Source organism: Amblyraja radiata, chromosome 17, assembly GCF_010909765.2.
Source record: "Amblyraja radiata isolate CabotCenter1 chromosome 17, sAmbRad1.1.pri, whole genome shotgun sequence".
Classification (NCBI taxonomy): Eukaryota; Metazoa; Chordata; class Chondrichthyes; order Rajiformes; family Rajidae; genus Amblyraja; species Amblyraja radiata.
In genome coordinates, this window is record NC_045972.1 from 1,239,604 (window position 1) to 1,255,431 (window position 15,828).

Below are 15,828 nucleotides of genomic sequence, written 5' to 3' on the forward strand. Positions count from 1 at the left end.
TCGTAGAACCAGACACCTGGGTTCCATCTTAGTCATACAGCACAGAAATGGGCCCTTCGGCCCAACTCGTCTATGCTAACCAAGATGTCCCATATTCCTCTAAACCTTTCCTCTCCGTGTTCCTGTCCAAAGGTATTTTAAATGTTATTGTACTTGTCTCGACTTCTTCCTCTGGCAGGTTGTTCCATATACCCACCATCATCAGTGTGAAATCATCTCCCCTCTAACTTTAAACCTATGCCCTCTGGTTCTTCATTCCTTACTCTGGGTAAAATACCCTGTGCATTCACCCAATCTATTCCCCTCATGATATTAATACACCCCTAAGCCCCCCCCCCAAGGAATAAAGCCTTAACCTGCCCATTCTCTCCCCATAGCTCAGGCCCTTGAGTCGTGATAATAATGAGGAACAAGGAAATGGCAGGCGAGTTGAACAGGTACTTTGGATCGGTCTTCACTAAGGAAGACACAAACAATCTCCAGGATGTACTAGTGTCCAGAGGACCTAGGGTGACGAAGGAACTGAAGGAAATGGTGTTGGGTGGACTGATGGGGCGGAAGGCTGATAAATCCCCAGGGCCTGATGGTCTGCATCCCAAGATACTTAAGGAGGTGGCTCTAGAAATTGTGGACGCATTGGTGATCATTTTCTAATGTTCTATAGATTCAGGATCATTTCCAGTGGATTGGAGGGTAGCTAATGTTATTCCACTTTTAAGAAAGGGGAAAGAGAAAACAGGGAATTATAGACCAGTTAGCCTGACATCAGTGGTGGGGAACATGCTGGAGTCAATAATAAAAGATGAAATAGCGGCACATTTGGATAGCAGTAACAGGATTGGTCCGAGTCAGCATGGATTTACGAAGGGGAAATCATGCTTAACTAATCTTCTGGAATTTTTTGAGGATGTAACTAGGAAAATGGACAAGGGAGAGCCAGTGGATGTAGTGACCTAGACTTTCAGAAAGCATTTGATAAGGTCCCACATAGGAGATTAGTGTGCAAAATTAGGGCACATGGTATTGGGGGTAGAGTGCTGACATGGATAGAAAATTGGTTGGCAGTTGACAGACAGGAAACAAAGAGTAGGGATTACGGGTCCCTTTCAGAATGGTAGGCAGTGACTAGTGGGGTACCGCAAGGCTCGGTGCTGGGACCGCAGCCATTTACAATATACATTACTGATTTAGATGAAGGGAATAAAAGTAACATTAGCAAATTTGCAGATGACACAAAGCTGGGTGGCAGTGTGAACTGTGAGGAGGATGCTATGAGGATGCAGGGTGACTTGGACAGGTTGGGTGAGTGGGCAGATGCATGGCAGACGCAATTTAATGTGGATAAATGTGAGGTTATCCACTTTGGTGGCAAGAACAGGAAGGTAGATTATCTGAATTGTGTCAAGTTAGGAAAAGGGGAAGTACAATGAGATCTGGGTGTCCTTGTACATCAGTCACTGAAAGTAAGCATGCAGGTACAGCAGGCAGTGGAGAAAGCTATGGCATGTTGGCCTTTATAACAAGAGTTGAGTATAGGAGCAAAGCGGTCCTGCAGTTGTACAGGGCCCTGGTGAGACCACACCTGGAGTATTGTGTGCAGTTTTGGTCTCCAAATTTGAGGAAAGATATTCTTGCTATTGAGGGAGTGCACAATTGTGGTCTAATTATAAGAAAAAGAGTATGCAGAGGCTCAAGGTAGCATACAATGATGCGATGAGGTTGCTACTTCGTGTCCCTAGATGGCATAGTGCCAGTCAATTGTTTGTGTCTACTAGAGTGCCAACCTGTGAGGCACTCTTAAGACAGCTGATGTTTAGTTTTATGTGTCGCCTGGACAAGTCAGAGAACCACATAATTGAAGCCCTAGTCAGCCCTCTGAAAAGCTGCTATAGATTCACTTCTAGGCTAAGACGGCATTGGTGCAATAGCTTATATATATTTTAGGCTAATATGCAATTTTTTAATGTATCTTTGTAATTCTTTGTACTGTTTGATGTGTTATATGGACCTGTGTCTAAAATAAAGCTTTAATAATATAGGTTCACAAGGTTAATTCCCAGGATGGCGGGACTGTCATGTGTTGAATTAATGGAGCGACTGGACTTGTATACACTGGAATTTAGGATGAGAGGATATCTTATTGAAACATACAAGATTATTAAGGGATTGGTCTTGCTAGAGGCAGGAAACATGTTCCCGATGTTGGGGGAGTCCAGAACTAGGGGCCACAGTTTAAGAATAAGGGGTAGGCCATTTAGAATGTAGATGAGGAAAAACATTTTCACCCAGAGACTTGTGAATCTGTGGAATTCTCTGCCTCAGAAGGCAGTGGAGGTTGATTCTCTGGATGCTTTCAAGTTAGATAGAGCTCTTAAAGATAGCAGAGTCAAGGGATAAGGGGAGAAGATAGGAACGGGGTACTGATTATGGATGATCAGCCGTGATCACAGCGATGGCGGTGCTGGCTCGAAGGGCCGAATGGCCTACTCCTGCACCTATTGTCTATAATATCCTCGTGAAGCTTCTCTGCACCCTCTCCAGTTTAGTAGCATCTTTCCTGTAGCAGGATGATCAAAACTGAATAGTACTCAAAGTGCTGTTTCGCCAACATCTTCAGCTGTAACATAACGTCCCAACCGATACTCAATTGCTCGACTGAAGGCCAACATGCAAAAAAGCTTTCTTCACCACATCTTCCCTGGACATCACTTTTAGGGACTATGTTTGTACTCCTAGATCCCTCTTGATTACAACATTCTCCAAGGGCCTGCTATTCCTTCCCTGGTTTGACATCAAAATGCAACTTCACTTTTCTGAATTAAACTCAATTAACCATTCCTACTTGCCCATCTGAACAAGATCCTGTTGGTAATTCTTGATAATATTTTCACTGTCTCTGATATCTGCAAACCAACTACTACTGCCTTTTACACTGTTAATCAAATCGTTGATGTAGATGACAAACAGCAATGGGCTCAGCACTGATCCCTGAAGCACATCACAAGTGGAGAGAATAAACTGCGATTTAATGGTTGACTAGACTAAGCGGGACCCGTTGGGTCCCTGTCACACGGGAGGCCTGGTTCCCTAATGCAATATTCTACCACTCACCCGATCCCCCAATGCAACCCGTTCCCCCAATGCAATATTGCACCACTCACGCATAGCCACCAACTGCGTAGGCACGGCTCATTTCCCCTCATCACCCAGCACTCCCTCCCCTTCTTTCCCCTCTTCCTCCCCTCCCCAATCCCTCCCTCACTCCTTTCCCCTACCCTCAGTCACTCCCTCCATAACTCCCCTCTCCTCCGCCTATCCCTCCTGACCTACTCCACTGCCCTCCTCCCTCTATTCCCCACTCTCCCTCCCCTCTATTCCCCCACTTTCCCCCTCTCCCTCCCTACCCTTTCCTCTCCCTCAATCCCCCCACACTCCCTCCTCACCTCCCCAGGATCTTTCCCCTCCCCAATCCCTCCCTCACTTCTCCCTCTCTCCTTTCCCCTACCCCCAGTCACTCCCTCCCTCCCTCTCTCAATCCATCCATCCATAAAAAGCAGCATCTGCAGTTCCTTCCTCCACAGGTAATTCATTGTTAGCTGTGGTTTAGATCCCGTTGACTTGACGATTGGACCAGTTTGCATCGTGTGTTACTCAAACTCCAAGCAAACTGCTCGGCCACCCTGCAACCCGACTCAGCCACCGCTCTCCCCGTCCTGTCCGACCCCCGGTGCCGCCGCATGGGCCGTCCCCGCCCTGCCTGCCGCTCGGCCTGTCCCCGCCCTTCCCACTCACCTGCCTGCTTGCTGCCGCCATTGGGGATGGAGTCGGTGTTCATCACGGTTTCGATGAGCTGGTGAAGAAGATCTCCGAGAGTGAGGGTGAGTTACCGCAACGGTGGTGGCGGAGGAGACGGACCTGGGGGGACGGGTAGATGGGATCGCCATTACCGCAGAGGGCGGGCGGGAGAGAGGGGTGAGTGATGAGGGATAGAGAGATGGGAACAGGGCCTCCACTGAACCCACCCCCCTTGCGGCGGCCGCTGGTGGTGGGGGAGACGATAGACAAGTTACTGTGAGGAGGGGAGAGAGGAGTTAGTGAGTGAGGCGGGACAGGTCGTCACTGTCCTGGCCATGGCATTGAGTGATAGGAGAAGAGATCAATCTGCTGACTGAAGGAATCTGCGTACCCGAGTATTTTAAGATTTTACAATATACCACCAATGGGAACGAAACCTGTTGCACTCACAGCACAGGAGAACGGTGAGTAACCTGGCAAAAATCATTGCACTTTATCGCATATCGTTTTTGCGCAAATAGAAAAACCGCGCAAACCGGAAGTGCACAAGATCAGAGTTTTAGTTATGCATAGATGGTGGACCAAATAACCTGTTTCTGTGCTGTACTCTTTGACTATGTTGGAAGCTCTTTCACATCTATGTCTAAGTTAAGCAGTTGCCAACAAAGTGAATTTCAGTACAGTAGACAAATAACTTGGTTGTAAGTATAGTGGGGTTTTTTACATTGATCTGGCCACATGAACAGTTGGATGTTTGCAAATAGTTTGTGGATAGGCAACCCACATGCACAACAGTGCTGTGGCTATTGCAACTTCAATGTGATATTAAAATCTTTTATTACACAGGTACAGAATAAGTACAGACATACCTGATTCCATGTTACAATCACAGCTGAATATAACAGTACATAGAAAGCCCAGGACAGGGGGAACAGCATGCCCAAATATGACACTAGAATGGCTACAGAACTCCAGGAGTGGCAAGGGTTCCTGTACTTTGAATGATTGCACAGTGAATTTAATACATTAGATTTATCCAGTCTACTGCCAACACCTTTCCCAAATGATATGATAAACACAAACACCAGCTCACTCCTGAAGTCAGTCCGCCAACACTCTCATCACCATCAATCATTCCCTCACTGTTCCAAACAGCAGCAGCTGAAGAGAGAGGTCAGACCCAGTTAGGCTTGACTGTACAGGATAACAAGATGATGCAAGACTGGAATAGACTGGATCCTTGTACCAGGCTGTTATTCCTGTTTTGGTGCTTGAACCCTCAGCTGTTGAGTGCCATACTCTCAATAGACACTGGACCGATGAGCAAGTTTTCAGTGACTGAGCACAAGCAGATTTGGTCTGTGCTCTGTCACCTACAGCTGCAGCTCACTGGAGTGGTGTGGAGTGAAAGACGGTGCCTCCCAGAGGGCGATTCCCTAGAATATTAGAGGACTGGTGAAGTAACGAGACCGCAGAAGGAAACAGAACATCTTATAAGGTGCTGTCTTTGGTGACCAACAGGTGGATTTAACATTTGTTCTGTGGGCTCTCTCTTTGCTGGAAGTAATCTAATTCAGTACAGGCAAATTAATTTGCTTTGCAGTTGTCATTTTTGTGGTTTATAATGTAATTTTTGGATAGTAGGTTCAAGAATGAAACTGTGCGCACGAGAGAGAATGGGATGTAGGGAGCCATTTTACCCATTGTGCCTCTACTGAATTTGCTTTTGTTGCCCTTCGAGGCAGCACATCTCAAATCACAACTATTAACATTCACTTCCCTGAGCAAAAAAAATGCTGCTTGGGGCAATCAGGAATCGGTGTTACTGAGAATTTATTCAGTATCCAGGCCAGATGCATGGGAGACGGAAGCTTGCAGTGAATCAGTTTTGTACCCATGTGGGAACCACTCTATCCTAGTTGGCAAGGCCCAGGATTTGAGCAAGGCCAGGCCGGGGTAAAGCAGAGCCCCTAGCTCGCAGTCTGAATGGGCACAATCTCCAGGAGCATCGTGGGGGCCCATGTCTGTGTAATTGAACCTGAAGATGGAGAACCATGGCTTTGCAGAGTATTGGTAAGCTTTAGAATGTAGGAGGCATGAAGAACACAAAAAGCTGGAAACAGAAAATGGGTCATATTGCAGAAATCAGAAATATTTATATATTAAGATATTTAAAAAAATAAACATTATCCTTAATCACACGATAAATAAAGTAACTATCGTATCCATCCAGTTGTCACCTTCCTGCCCCTCTGCAGTAACGAATAATGGAAATCGATGTCGTCCACAGTGCCGAGGGACAGTCTGTCAGCTCCAGCATCCACCAACACTGAGGCCACAGGGCGGCTCGTGGCCTGTGCAGTGTCCAAGACAGAGCAATACTGCATTCTTCTGTAGGATGAACAGCTAATCACTGCTTTATCAGTGCATGAGTGACAGACATCATTGGACATGACGCTATAGAGATGGTCATACTGGGAAATCAGTGAAAATGAAGTAAAGTCGCTAGAATGTTTTTCGGCGTTTCCTTCCGGTGATAACTTTATTAGGCAACTTGCTGAAGCCAAAGGGTGGTGCAGGTACAGTTGCTGACTGCCTCCACTAATCACGAGAGGCGACAGGTTATAGGGGAAGACAAGGGAGTGGGCTAGGTGGGAACTTGTGGTGATGCACCATTGGCTGCAGGACAGGATGAGAGTCTCAGGAGAAATGGGTAGGAAGCTTCCATATTTTTTTGTTTAAGAATTCAGTCCATGCATGAAAAAATAAAACTGTCATGATTCAAGATACACCTGAACACCACAAAGGTTCACATGAAAGATCACAAGAGCAAGAATATTATACATAATGATCTCGGGATCAATCCCCACCAAAAACAAGAGAAGGGAGGTAGAGAATCAAAGGGCTGCAGCAAGTCAAAACTTCATTCATGCTTAAAAAGAAATTAAAGTTATCGATTGTCATTATTGATACTTTCCTCATTGTAGTCAGTGCAGTGAGGTCACTGAGAGTGGGCTCTTCACATGTAGTTCTTTCACCCAACTCTAATGTTATGCCTTCAGGATTATTGACAATAGCAAATCCAACTGATAAATCTGTAAATGCAGAGAGGCAGGAGCCCTGGAGAGCTGGCGCCTTTGGTGTGAAGCACCACGGCCGAGGACCACACTTGCTCAGAGAGTTACGGACCGCTGCTGCTCCTCCTCCATGAGTGACTTTGGCAGTCCATGGTTTAGGTTTATGGTGGAGCCGAGGTGCATCTGGTGTCTTCTTGGCTGGCTAGCAAGGTAGTAGGGAGAGTGCTCCTTTATGTGTGACTGAACAATTTCATCTGTAAGCATGTTTTGAATGGGTTTATTGGCACATACGTTGTATAACTGTGTATTTGGAGCATGCAAATTATCCTCTGGAATGCTCAGTAGGGCAGCATGAGGGTGGGGAATCCAAGGGCATGGACAGGCCTGAGGGAAAGAGATGTGGCTGTTCGAAGGGCAAAGGATTGGAGGAGTGGGGAATCCAAAGGCAGAAAGGTTCGGGGGGTGGCTGTGCGGGAATCTAAGGGTAAAGAGGATGGGTTCCAAAGGGCAAGAAAGGTCTTTTGGGGTAAGGCCAGGAGGAAGAAAGGTTGGGAAAAGTCATCGGGAAAGAAAGGTCAGGGATAAATCCAAGGGCAAGAATGTTGGGGAAGAAATAGGAGGGCAATGGAAAGTAGAGTGCAGTGGCCAGGGGTTGGGTCATGTCCATGTGAGTATTTTTGGAATTTTTAAAGCAGCATACCTCTTTTACAAGGTAGAATTTTCCCTCATTTTAACCTTAATGAGGAATATTGCTGAACATTGAATCTCTGTCCAATCAGTTCATCACAGGCTGTGGTCCAGAGAGAAATCTCTAGATAATGTTCAGAACCAGTGAGACTGCAGAAGAGAGAACATTTGGTAAATAACCAGAAAATCGTGTTTTTTTTTTTTTTAAAGCAGTTAGATTTCTTTGTCTCATCTAGGTTGAGTGAGGTTGTTGAAGCTCCCAGGATTAACAAGTGAAGAGAGGTCAGTTCAATGAAGTCTTCAGGTAGTTGAGAAGTTGCACTGTTGATTAGTGGGAGGCAGTTTCGACTGGGTTGGGAGTGGCTGGCGAGGCACAGCGAGAGACGACAGATCCGGTGTCTCCAGGGCATTCTGCCCCACTACTGGGGACGACATCGGACTGGAGGTGACTCCCAGAATCAGAGGGCGGGCTGCTGGCTGTACTCATGGACTGTGGGCCTTGGCCGTTCAAGCCACAGACGTGGTGATGCTTTTCCCAATCCTTGTGCTGGCAGAAGGAGCCACAGTAACGGGCTGTGTTGCAGCCACTGCACGTTTCACTGGCTTTCCGACCACAATTCCAGCAGCTCTGAAAGAGACAAATTCCAACCGTCAGTGAGCCAACACCAGATGCTAGACCATGATTGCAGCTATTAGTATTGGTATTGGTGGACTAGTGGATGCACAGGGTGGATCATCCCATCAGACTCAGTAGGGCAGACAGAGCACGTTAAATAGGAAGTTCCTCATACTGCTCCGCATATTTATGTACCTTGTCTGGACTTGGTCGTTCATACCTGGGCCATTACAGACATAGACAGATAGATAGACAGACAGACAAACTTTATTAATCCACGTTTCAGGGAAATTCAGATGTCCTTGCAGCACACTGATAAAAATACAACATAACATTAAAGAAGAAATTTAACATTAAAACATAAAAACATCCCCCCACAATGGTTCCCACTGTGGGGGAAGGCACAAAGTCCAGTCCCCATCCCCTTGTCCACCCATGGTCGGGCCAATTGAGGCCTTCTCAGTTGCCGCTAAGGGGGCCTGATGTTTCATTGGTGATGGTGCTCCGGCGTCGGGAGAAATCTCTCAGCGGCTTGGGATACCTGGAACGGCTGCTTCCGAAGCCCACAGGCCGCGCTGGACAGAGCTCCACCACTGGCAATCTCGGCGAGAGATCACAGGCTCCGCGATACCAAAGTTAGTGCCGCCGCCCGTGGCTGGCCGCTCCACAGACCGCAACTCCGCGATGTTCAATCGGCAGACTCAGCATTCCGGCGCTCCAGCGCGGCGACCCGGGCAAGGCATCGCCCGCTCCGCGATAGCGCTCCAGCGCTGTGCCGCCGCCAAAGCTGTGGTTCTGACCAGTCCCCTCAGGAAAAGCCGCTTCAGACCCGATGGTAGGCCGCGAGGACAGGTCGAAGATGCTGCTCGGAGGAAAGCCACCTCTCCGACCAGGTAGGGACTGAGAAAAGCAGTTTCCCCTTTTCACCTCCCCCCCCCCCCCCACCCAACCCATAAAAAGACTAGACCCCCAACAACACACTTTTAACGTACTACAAAAAAAAAAAAGTGAAAAGTCGCAGTCTGAATTAGGATGAGTACCTGTGCTCTATTCCTCCCCCCAGCCGCTCACAATGAATTACTGAAATTACACTGAATAACCTCACCAGTGGGCCTCAGCTGCCATTGTTGCTGATTATATACAGCAGAATCAGAATACTGTTACATCCTCTTCCCAACGTTACCCTCTTTCCTACCTCTAATGCAACGTATTATTCAATTATTCCACTCGGCACCAATTCTGGACATGATCCAGCTTCCCAATAATAAAAAATGTTACTTGAGCTGTAACTCATTCAATCTGATATTCTCTTAATTCTAAAACCCTTAATATCTCTAAACACTCCAGTTTAGAAGTTGGATTGGAAACAATATTTTTGTATGGCTTTTGTGTACAAACAAAGCAGTTCTTCCCACCCACTGGGAACTTGGAGCAGGCACTTCCTGCCGGAGGTGGCATTCCCCGTCAGACCTGCTGTCTGTTATCATATCGTGAACATACATGGTGCACGTCTCTAACAAAATGTGACTTTCCTTGTTAGCCCAGAGTTGGGGAGCAGGGTCCTCAGTAAAGATTATTTTTTCTATTAATGACTTCCCAACAGGGATTTAAATACCTGTCTTTTGCGGGTGGGAAGCACCGATAAAAGTAATGGTGTTAGCGGTCTAAACACTGCAAACTATAGCCAGTCTTCACAAGTGGCAGAGTCACAATGGGACCCAGTTACCAAATAAGGAACCTGTCAATTAAAGTGACCAGACCCTTTTTTAGTTCACCAACAAACACTGAAAACTAATTTCTAACCTTCCTTTTCATTCTCCCTTCATAATTTAAGCAGTCATTTCCTCTCTACCAATACATAGTCACTTTTTTCTTCAAGTCCTTCTCTGATCAGTAAAGTTATTGTCATTCAGACATTTCAGTCTGAACAAAATTGTATACCTTGCAGTCATAACATAGAATAAAATAATAAAACACACACTTAACACAGTTTAACATCCACCACAGTGAGTCTACCAGGCACACCTCACTGTGATGGAAGGCAAAAGTCCTTGTCTCTTCTCTCCTTGTCTCCCCCTGTGTTGAAGCGATCCAGGCTTCCGATGTTGGGACCCCGCCGGGTGATGGTAAGTCCAGCGGCCGCTTCCGAGCTCCGCGAACGGGCTGTTTCAAACTCCGCGGCCCGGCGGCGGTCGAAGCTGCCACCCTCCAGTCCAGCGGACGAAGCTGCGGTTGCGGGAGCTCCGGAGAACCGGTCACCAACCTGGGACCTGCGAGCTCCCGACGATGTCGTCCACCGAGGCTCCGAAGTCGGGCCGCCGCAGGGTCACCACAGCCCCGAAGTCCTGGCTCTGATTTATCTGGGAGCCTCGAGGTCGGTCCCAGTTGGAGGCCGCCAGCTCCGCTCAGACGGAGACGGTGACGGGGGGAAACGACAAGAAAAGGTCGCATCCCCCCGAAGGAGGAGACATAAACAGTTTCTCCCACACATACACAACTAAAATAAACGAGATAAACTAAACAACAGGACAAAAGAAAACAAAAAATAAATAAAAGACAGACCTCTAATGGTCAGTACTCTAAACAGATCAAACCTTCTTCTTCTTGCGTGCACAGCCTAAAGTTATAAGACAACTTGTTCTGTTTGATCTTCTGTTTGTGCACGCCAGGTTGATTGCATTTGTTGAAACAGGGTGGACCACGTGAAGGTTGCAATCTCCCACCCCAGATCAAACCTGACTCTCCCTTACAAGTCCATGCAGTATTTTCAAACCTGTCTAAGGCCAGACAATGTCAGTTGCACCTTTCAGTCCACCAATTTTGTTTCAATTCTACAAATGCAAGAAAAAAAGTGAAGGTACAATGCATTCAGAAAGTATTCAGACCCCTTCACCTTTTCCACATTTTGTTACGTTACAGCCTTATTCTAAAATGGATTAAATTGATTTTTTTTTATCATCAATCTACACACAATACCCCATAATAATAAAGCGAAAAGTGACTAGAAATTTTTGCAAATTAAAAATAAATAACTGAAATATCACATTTACGTAAGTATTCAGACCCTTTACTCAGTTGAGTCACCTTTGGCAGCGATTACAGCCTCAAGTCTTGGGTATGACACTACAAGCTTGGCACACCTGTATTCCCATTCTTCTCTGCAGATCCTCTCAAGCTCTGTCAGGTTGGATGGGGCGCGTCGATGCAGTTGTTGCACTAGAAGGGTCGAGATGGCCTGTTTCCGTGCTGTAATTGTTATATGGTTATAGTTAGCCTGACTTCGGTGGTGGGAAAGATGCTGGAGTCAATTATTAAAGAGGTAATAATGGGGCATTTGGATAGCAGTAAAAGGATTTGCCAAGTCAACATGGATTTATGAGAGGAAATTCATGCTTGACTAATCTTCTGGAATTTTTTGAGAATGTGACAAGTAAAATGGATGAAGGGGAGCCAGTGGATGTAGTGTATCTAGACTTTCAGAAAGCCTTTGATAAGGTCCCGCACGGGAGACTGATGACTAAAATTAGAGCACATGGTATTGGCGTGGATAGAAAATTGGCTGGCAGACAGGAAGCAAAGAGTAGGAGTGAACGGGTCCTTTTCAGAATGGCAGGCAGTGGCGAGTGGAGTGCCGCAAGGTCGGTGTTGGGGCCGCAACTGTTTACCATATATATTAATGATTTGGAAGAGGGAATTAGGAGCAACACTAGCAAGTTTGCGGATGACACAAAGCTGGGTGGCAGTGTGAACTGTGAAGTGGATGTTAGGAGGTTGCAGGGTGACCTGGACAGGTTGAGCCAGTAGGGCAGATGCGTGGCTGATGCAGTATAATATAGATAAATGTGAGGTAATCCACTTTGGCGCCAAAAACAAGGGGGCAGATTATTATCTCACTGGGGTTAGGTTAGGTAAGGGGAGGTACAGCGAGACCTGGATGTCCTTGTACACCAGTCACTGCAAGTTGGCGTGCAGGTACAGCAGGCAGTGAAGAAAGCTAATGGAATGTTGGCCTTCATACAAGAGGATTTCAGTATAGGTTCTTCTGAAGTTGTATAGGGCTCTGGTAAGACCACATCTGGAGTATTGCATACAGTTTTGGTCTCCTAATTTGAGGAAGGACATCCTTGTGATTGAGGCAGTGCAACGTAGGTTCACAAGATTGATCCCAGGGATGGCAGGACAGTCATATGATGAAAGATTGAAAAGACTGGGCTTATATTCACTGGAGTTTAGAAGGATGAGGGGATCTTATAGAAACATATAAAATTATAAATGGACTGGACAAGCTAGATGCAGGAAAAATTTTCCCAATGTTGGGTGAGTCCAGAACCAGGGGCCACAGTCTTAGAATAAAGGGGAGGTCATTTAAGACTGAGGTGAGAAAAAACATTTTCACCCAGAGAGTTGTGAAATTCCCTGCCACAGAGGTCAGTGGAGGCCAAATCACTGGATGGATTTAAGAGAGAGTTAGATAGAGCTCTAGTGGCTAGTGGAATCGAGGGATATGGGGAGAAGGCAGGCACGGGTTATTGATTGGGGACAATCAGCCATAATCGCAATGAATGTCGGTGCTGGCTCGAAGGGCCGAATGGCCTCCTCCTGCACCTATTTTCTATGTTTCTATGAATAAATTTAAAATCGAGGAGGGAAGTCAGAGCAGGGATGGTAATTCATATAATATCACTATCCACCATGCTTATAGCAGCTCTTTGAAATTCTAGAAGTGTAAGCAGTTGGGGTCTGGGCAGAGATGGAAACATCTCAAGTCCATACAGCCATTGTTTCCCGAGAGCTCTCCACCTGAACCCATAATATGGAGGGGAAGGAATCATAATATGTAGGGCCAGGGTCAAGAGGGTGGCAATGTCACCAGTTAGAAAGTAGTACAGTACAGGAGTAGACCCTTTTGCCCACATGCATGTGTCCATGTCTACCACTACTATTGTCTGAGGAGGTACTCCCAGAATCACAATGTGGCCTCCGCCCATCCAGAGGTACAGCAGACATGATATTCACAGCACGCCTACTCCAAGAAAAATGCCGTGAACAAAGGCAGCCTTTGTACATGGCCTTCATAGACCTGACAAAGGCTTTTGACTCGGTAGACCACCAGGCTCTTTGGAGCATACTATCAAGGTACGGTTGCCACGACAAGTACATCAGAATATTGTGGCTTCTACATGATGGCATGTCAGTCACAATGCTCAGCAACTGTGGCTCTGAGTCCGAGCCCTTCACTATGGAAACAGGGGTCAAACAGGGATGCATCATCACACCCACCGTTTGTCCCCTTCATTGCTGCCATACTTCACCTCATTGGTAAAGAGCTGCCACAGGGGATCCCAATCCTCTACAGGACTGACCTTAATTGGTTGAAGGCCAAGAGCAAAGTCAGTAACACCGCCATCATGGAGCTTCAGTACGTGGATGACTGCGCCATTGCACCACACTCTACAGAAGACCTCCAGGACATCCTGAATGCCTTTGCCAAGACATACAGAGCCATGGGCCTAGACTTAATCATCAAGAAGATCTAGGTCCTACATCAACCTCCACCCAACCAGCCGTCTACCCAGCCCACTATAAAAGTGGATGACACCACTTTTGAAAACGTGCTCCTAAAGGAAATCCGTGCAGGAAGTAGCTGCACATCATGAAACGGAGCTACGCCGTGTCGCAGAGACAAAGTGACAGTACTGTAAGGAGAGAAGAGGGCTCGATGGCTCCCAACCTCTGCTAGTCTCCACTGCCCACTTTGCACCAAGGTGTGTGGAACGCGGATCGGCCTCTACAGACATCTGCAGACCCACAAGTAGACGACCCTATGGAGAGGAGAGGACAGTCATACTCATTTTGAGTGAGCGCCGATGATGACGAGATCCTTTGGCCCACATGCATGTGTCCACCATGATGCCAAGTTAAACTAATCCCATCTGACAGAACCTGGTCCACATCCCTCATTCCCCACCTATTCATGTGCCTCTCTAATTGCCTCGTAAATGTACCTGCTTTCACCACCTCCCCCTTTTCCAAACACACCCCACTGTTAAAAAAACTTGCCCCACACAACTTTTTATATAGCTTCAGTAGAGCTTCCTGACTTTCATTCTGAAAACCCCAGCTAATGAAGGCAAGTGTTCCATTGGCCATCTGTACCATTTATATTGTCACTTTCACAATATGATGTTGCACCCCAAGATCCCTCTGTAAGTGCACCTTCACACTAATCCATATTAAATTCCATCTGCCATTTCTCTGCCCATATTTCCAACTGATCTGGATCCTGGAGGTTGAATAAAGTAGTGGACATTGTCCAGTCCATAATGGGTACTGACCTCCAACCCATCGAATGAATCGACAGAGGCGACTCAAGAAGGCAACTGATATCATTGCAGACCCACACCACCTTTGCTACACTCACATCGCGCTGCTTCCATCAGGAAGGCGGTACAGGATCCTGTAAGCTGTGACCTCCAGGTTCAAGAACAGCTTCCCATCAATCATCAAGTTCTTAAACCACACTGCTTAACCAGAACCACAACTTTACCTCAGCACCCAGCTTTCCATGACAATGATTGTTCTACGTACAATGGTCTAGTTTACTTAAAATAACCAATCATTTATTGTATATCCAAACTGTCGCCTCTCCACTGCCCACCAGCAGGCTGGAGCCGTCACCTCACCTGAGTTCCAGGCTCAGCACCAGGCCCACAGCCTCCACGATGCAGACTCTGACAGCATGTGGTCTGGCTCTGCTGGGTCCTACTGCTCCCCCCTCACACAGAGAACCTCAGTAGTGATGGGTCTTCCCCCTCCCACTCTTTTAAGCAGGTTACTCCAACCACACCCCACCCATACAATAGTCCTCATGCTCCCCTCCTCTCTCCTCAACCTCCGTCCACTCCCCGGCCCTCCTCTGACCCTAACCTTGTGTCTTCACTATCCCCCCGTGGATCCCCCCCCCTTTCCGATATGAAACAGGGTCTGTCCTCAGCAGAGGCCTCATCTTCGTTCCCCTCCGCCCCTACCTTAAAGAGATCCGGGTCCGCCACGACGTAGAGCTTTTCTTCCATCGCCTCCGCTCCTTTTTCAATGGGAAGGAGTCCTCACCACCCATTGATGACCCCTTCTCCAGTCTCCACCGGTCCCCCTCTTGGACAACCAGAATGGCCTTCTACCCTCTCTAGACCTCTTCATTTCTAACTGCCGGCATGAAACCAACCGTCTCAACTTTTCCACTCCCCTTACTTACTCTAACCTCACCCCTTCTGAACGTACAGCCCTCCACTAACTCTGCAGCAACCCTGACATTATAATCAAACCCGGCGACAAGGGAGGTGCCGTGGTAGTCTGGCAAGCTGACCTCTATTGGGCTGAGGCCAGGCGACAACTCTCAGACACCTCATCCTACTTATCATTGGACCATGATCCCACAGACGAGCACCTGGCCTTACACATACCATTTCTGATTTAATCACTGCTGGCTGTCTGCCTTCCACAGCCTCCAACTTTATCAATTCCCAGCCCCGGCATTCTCCCCAAAATCCCTAAACACAACTGCCCTGGCAGACCCATTGTTTCTGCCTGCTCCTGTCCCACTGAAATGATTTCCACGTACCTTGACTCCATCCTATCCCCCCTGGTCCAATCTCT

At 47.2% G+C, this 15,828-nt stretch overlaps 1 protein-coding gene across 2 annotated transcripts in view; it reads right to left on the reverse strand.

Annotated features, from left to right (window-relative positions):
* Nucleotides 1-4,608: 4,608 nt before the first annotated feature.
* cbfa2t3 (CBFA2/RUNX1 partner transcriptional co-repressor 3) overlaps nucleotides 4,609-15,828 on the reverse strand; it is a 64,128-nt gene continuing 52,908 nt past the window's right edge. For both annotated transcript variants that reach the window (XM_033035602.1, XM_033035601.1), the window contains exon 12: nucleotides 4,609-8,187. In XM_033035602.1, the coding sequence (XP_032891493.1) occupies nucleotides 7,888-8,187 (300 nt within the window). In that variant the 3' untranslated portion in view covers nucleotides 4,609-7,887. The remainder of the gene's footprint in view (nucleotides 8,188-15,828) is intronic.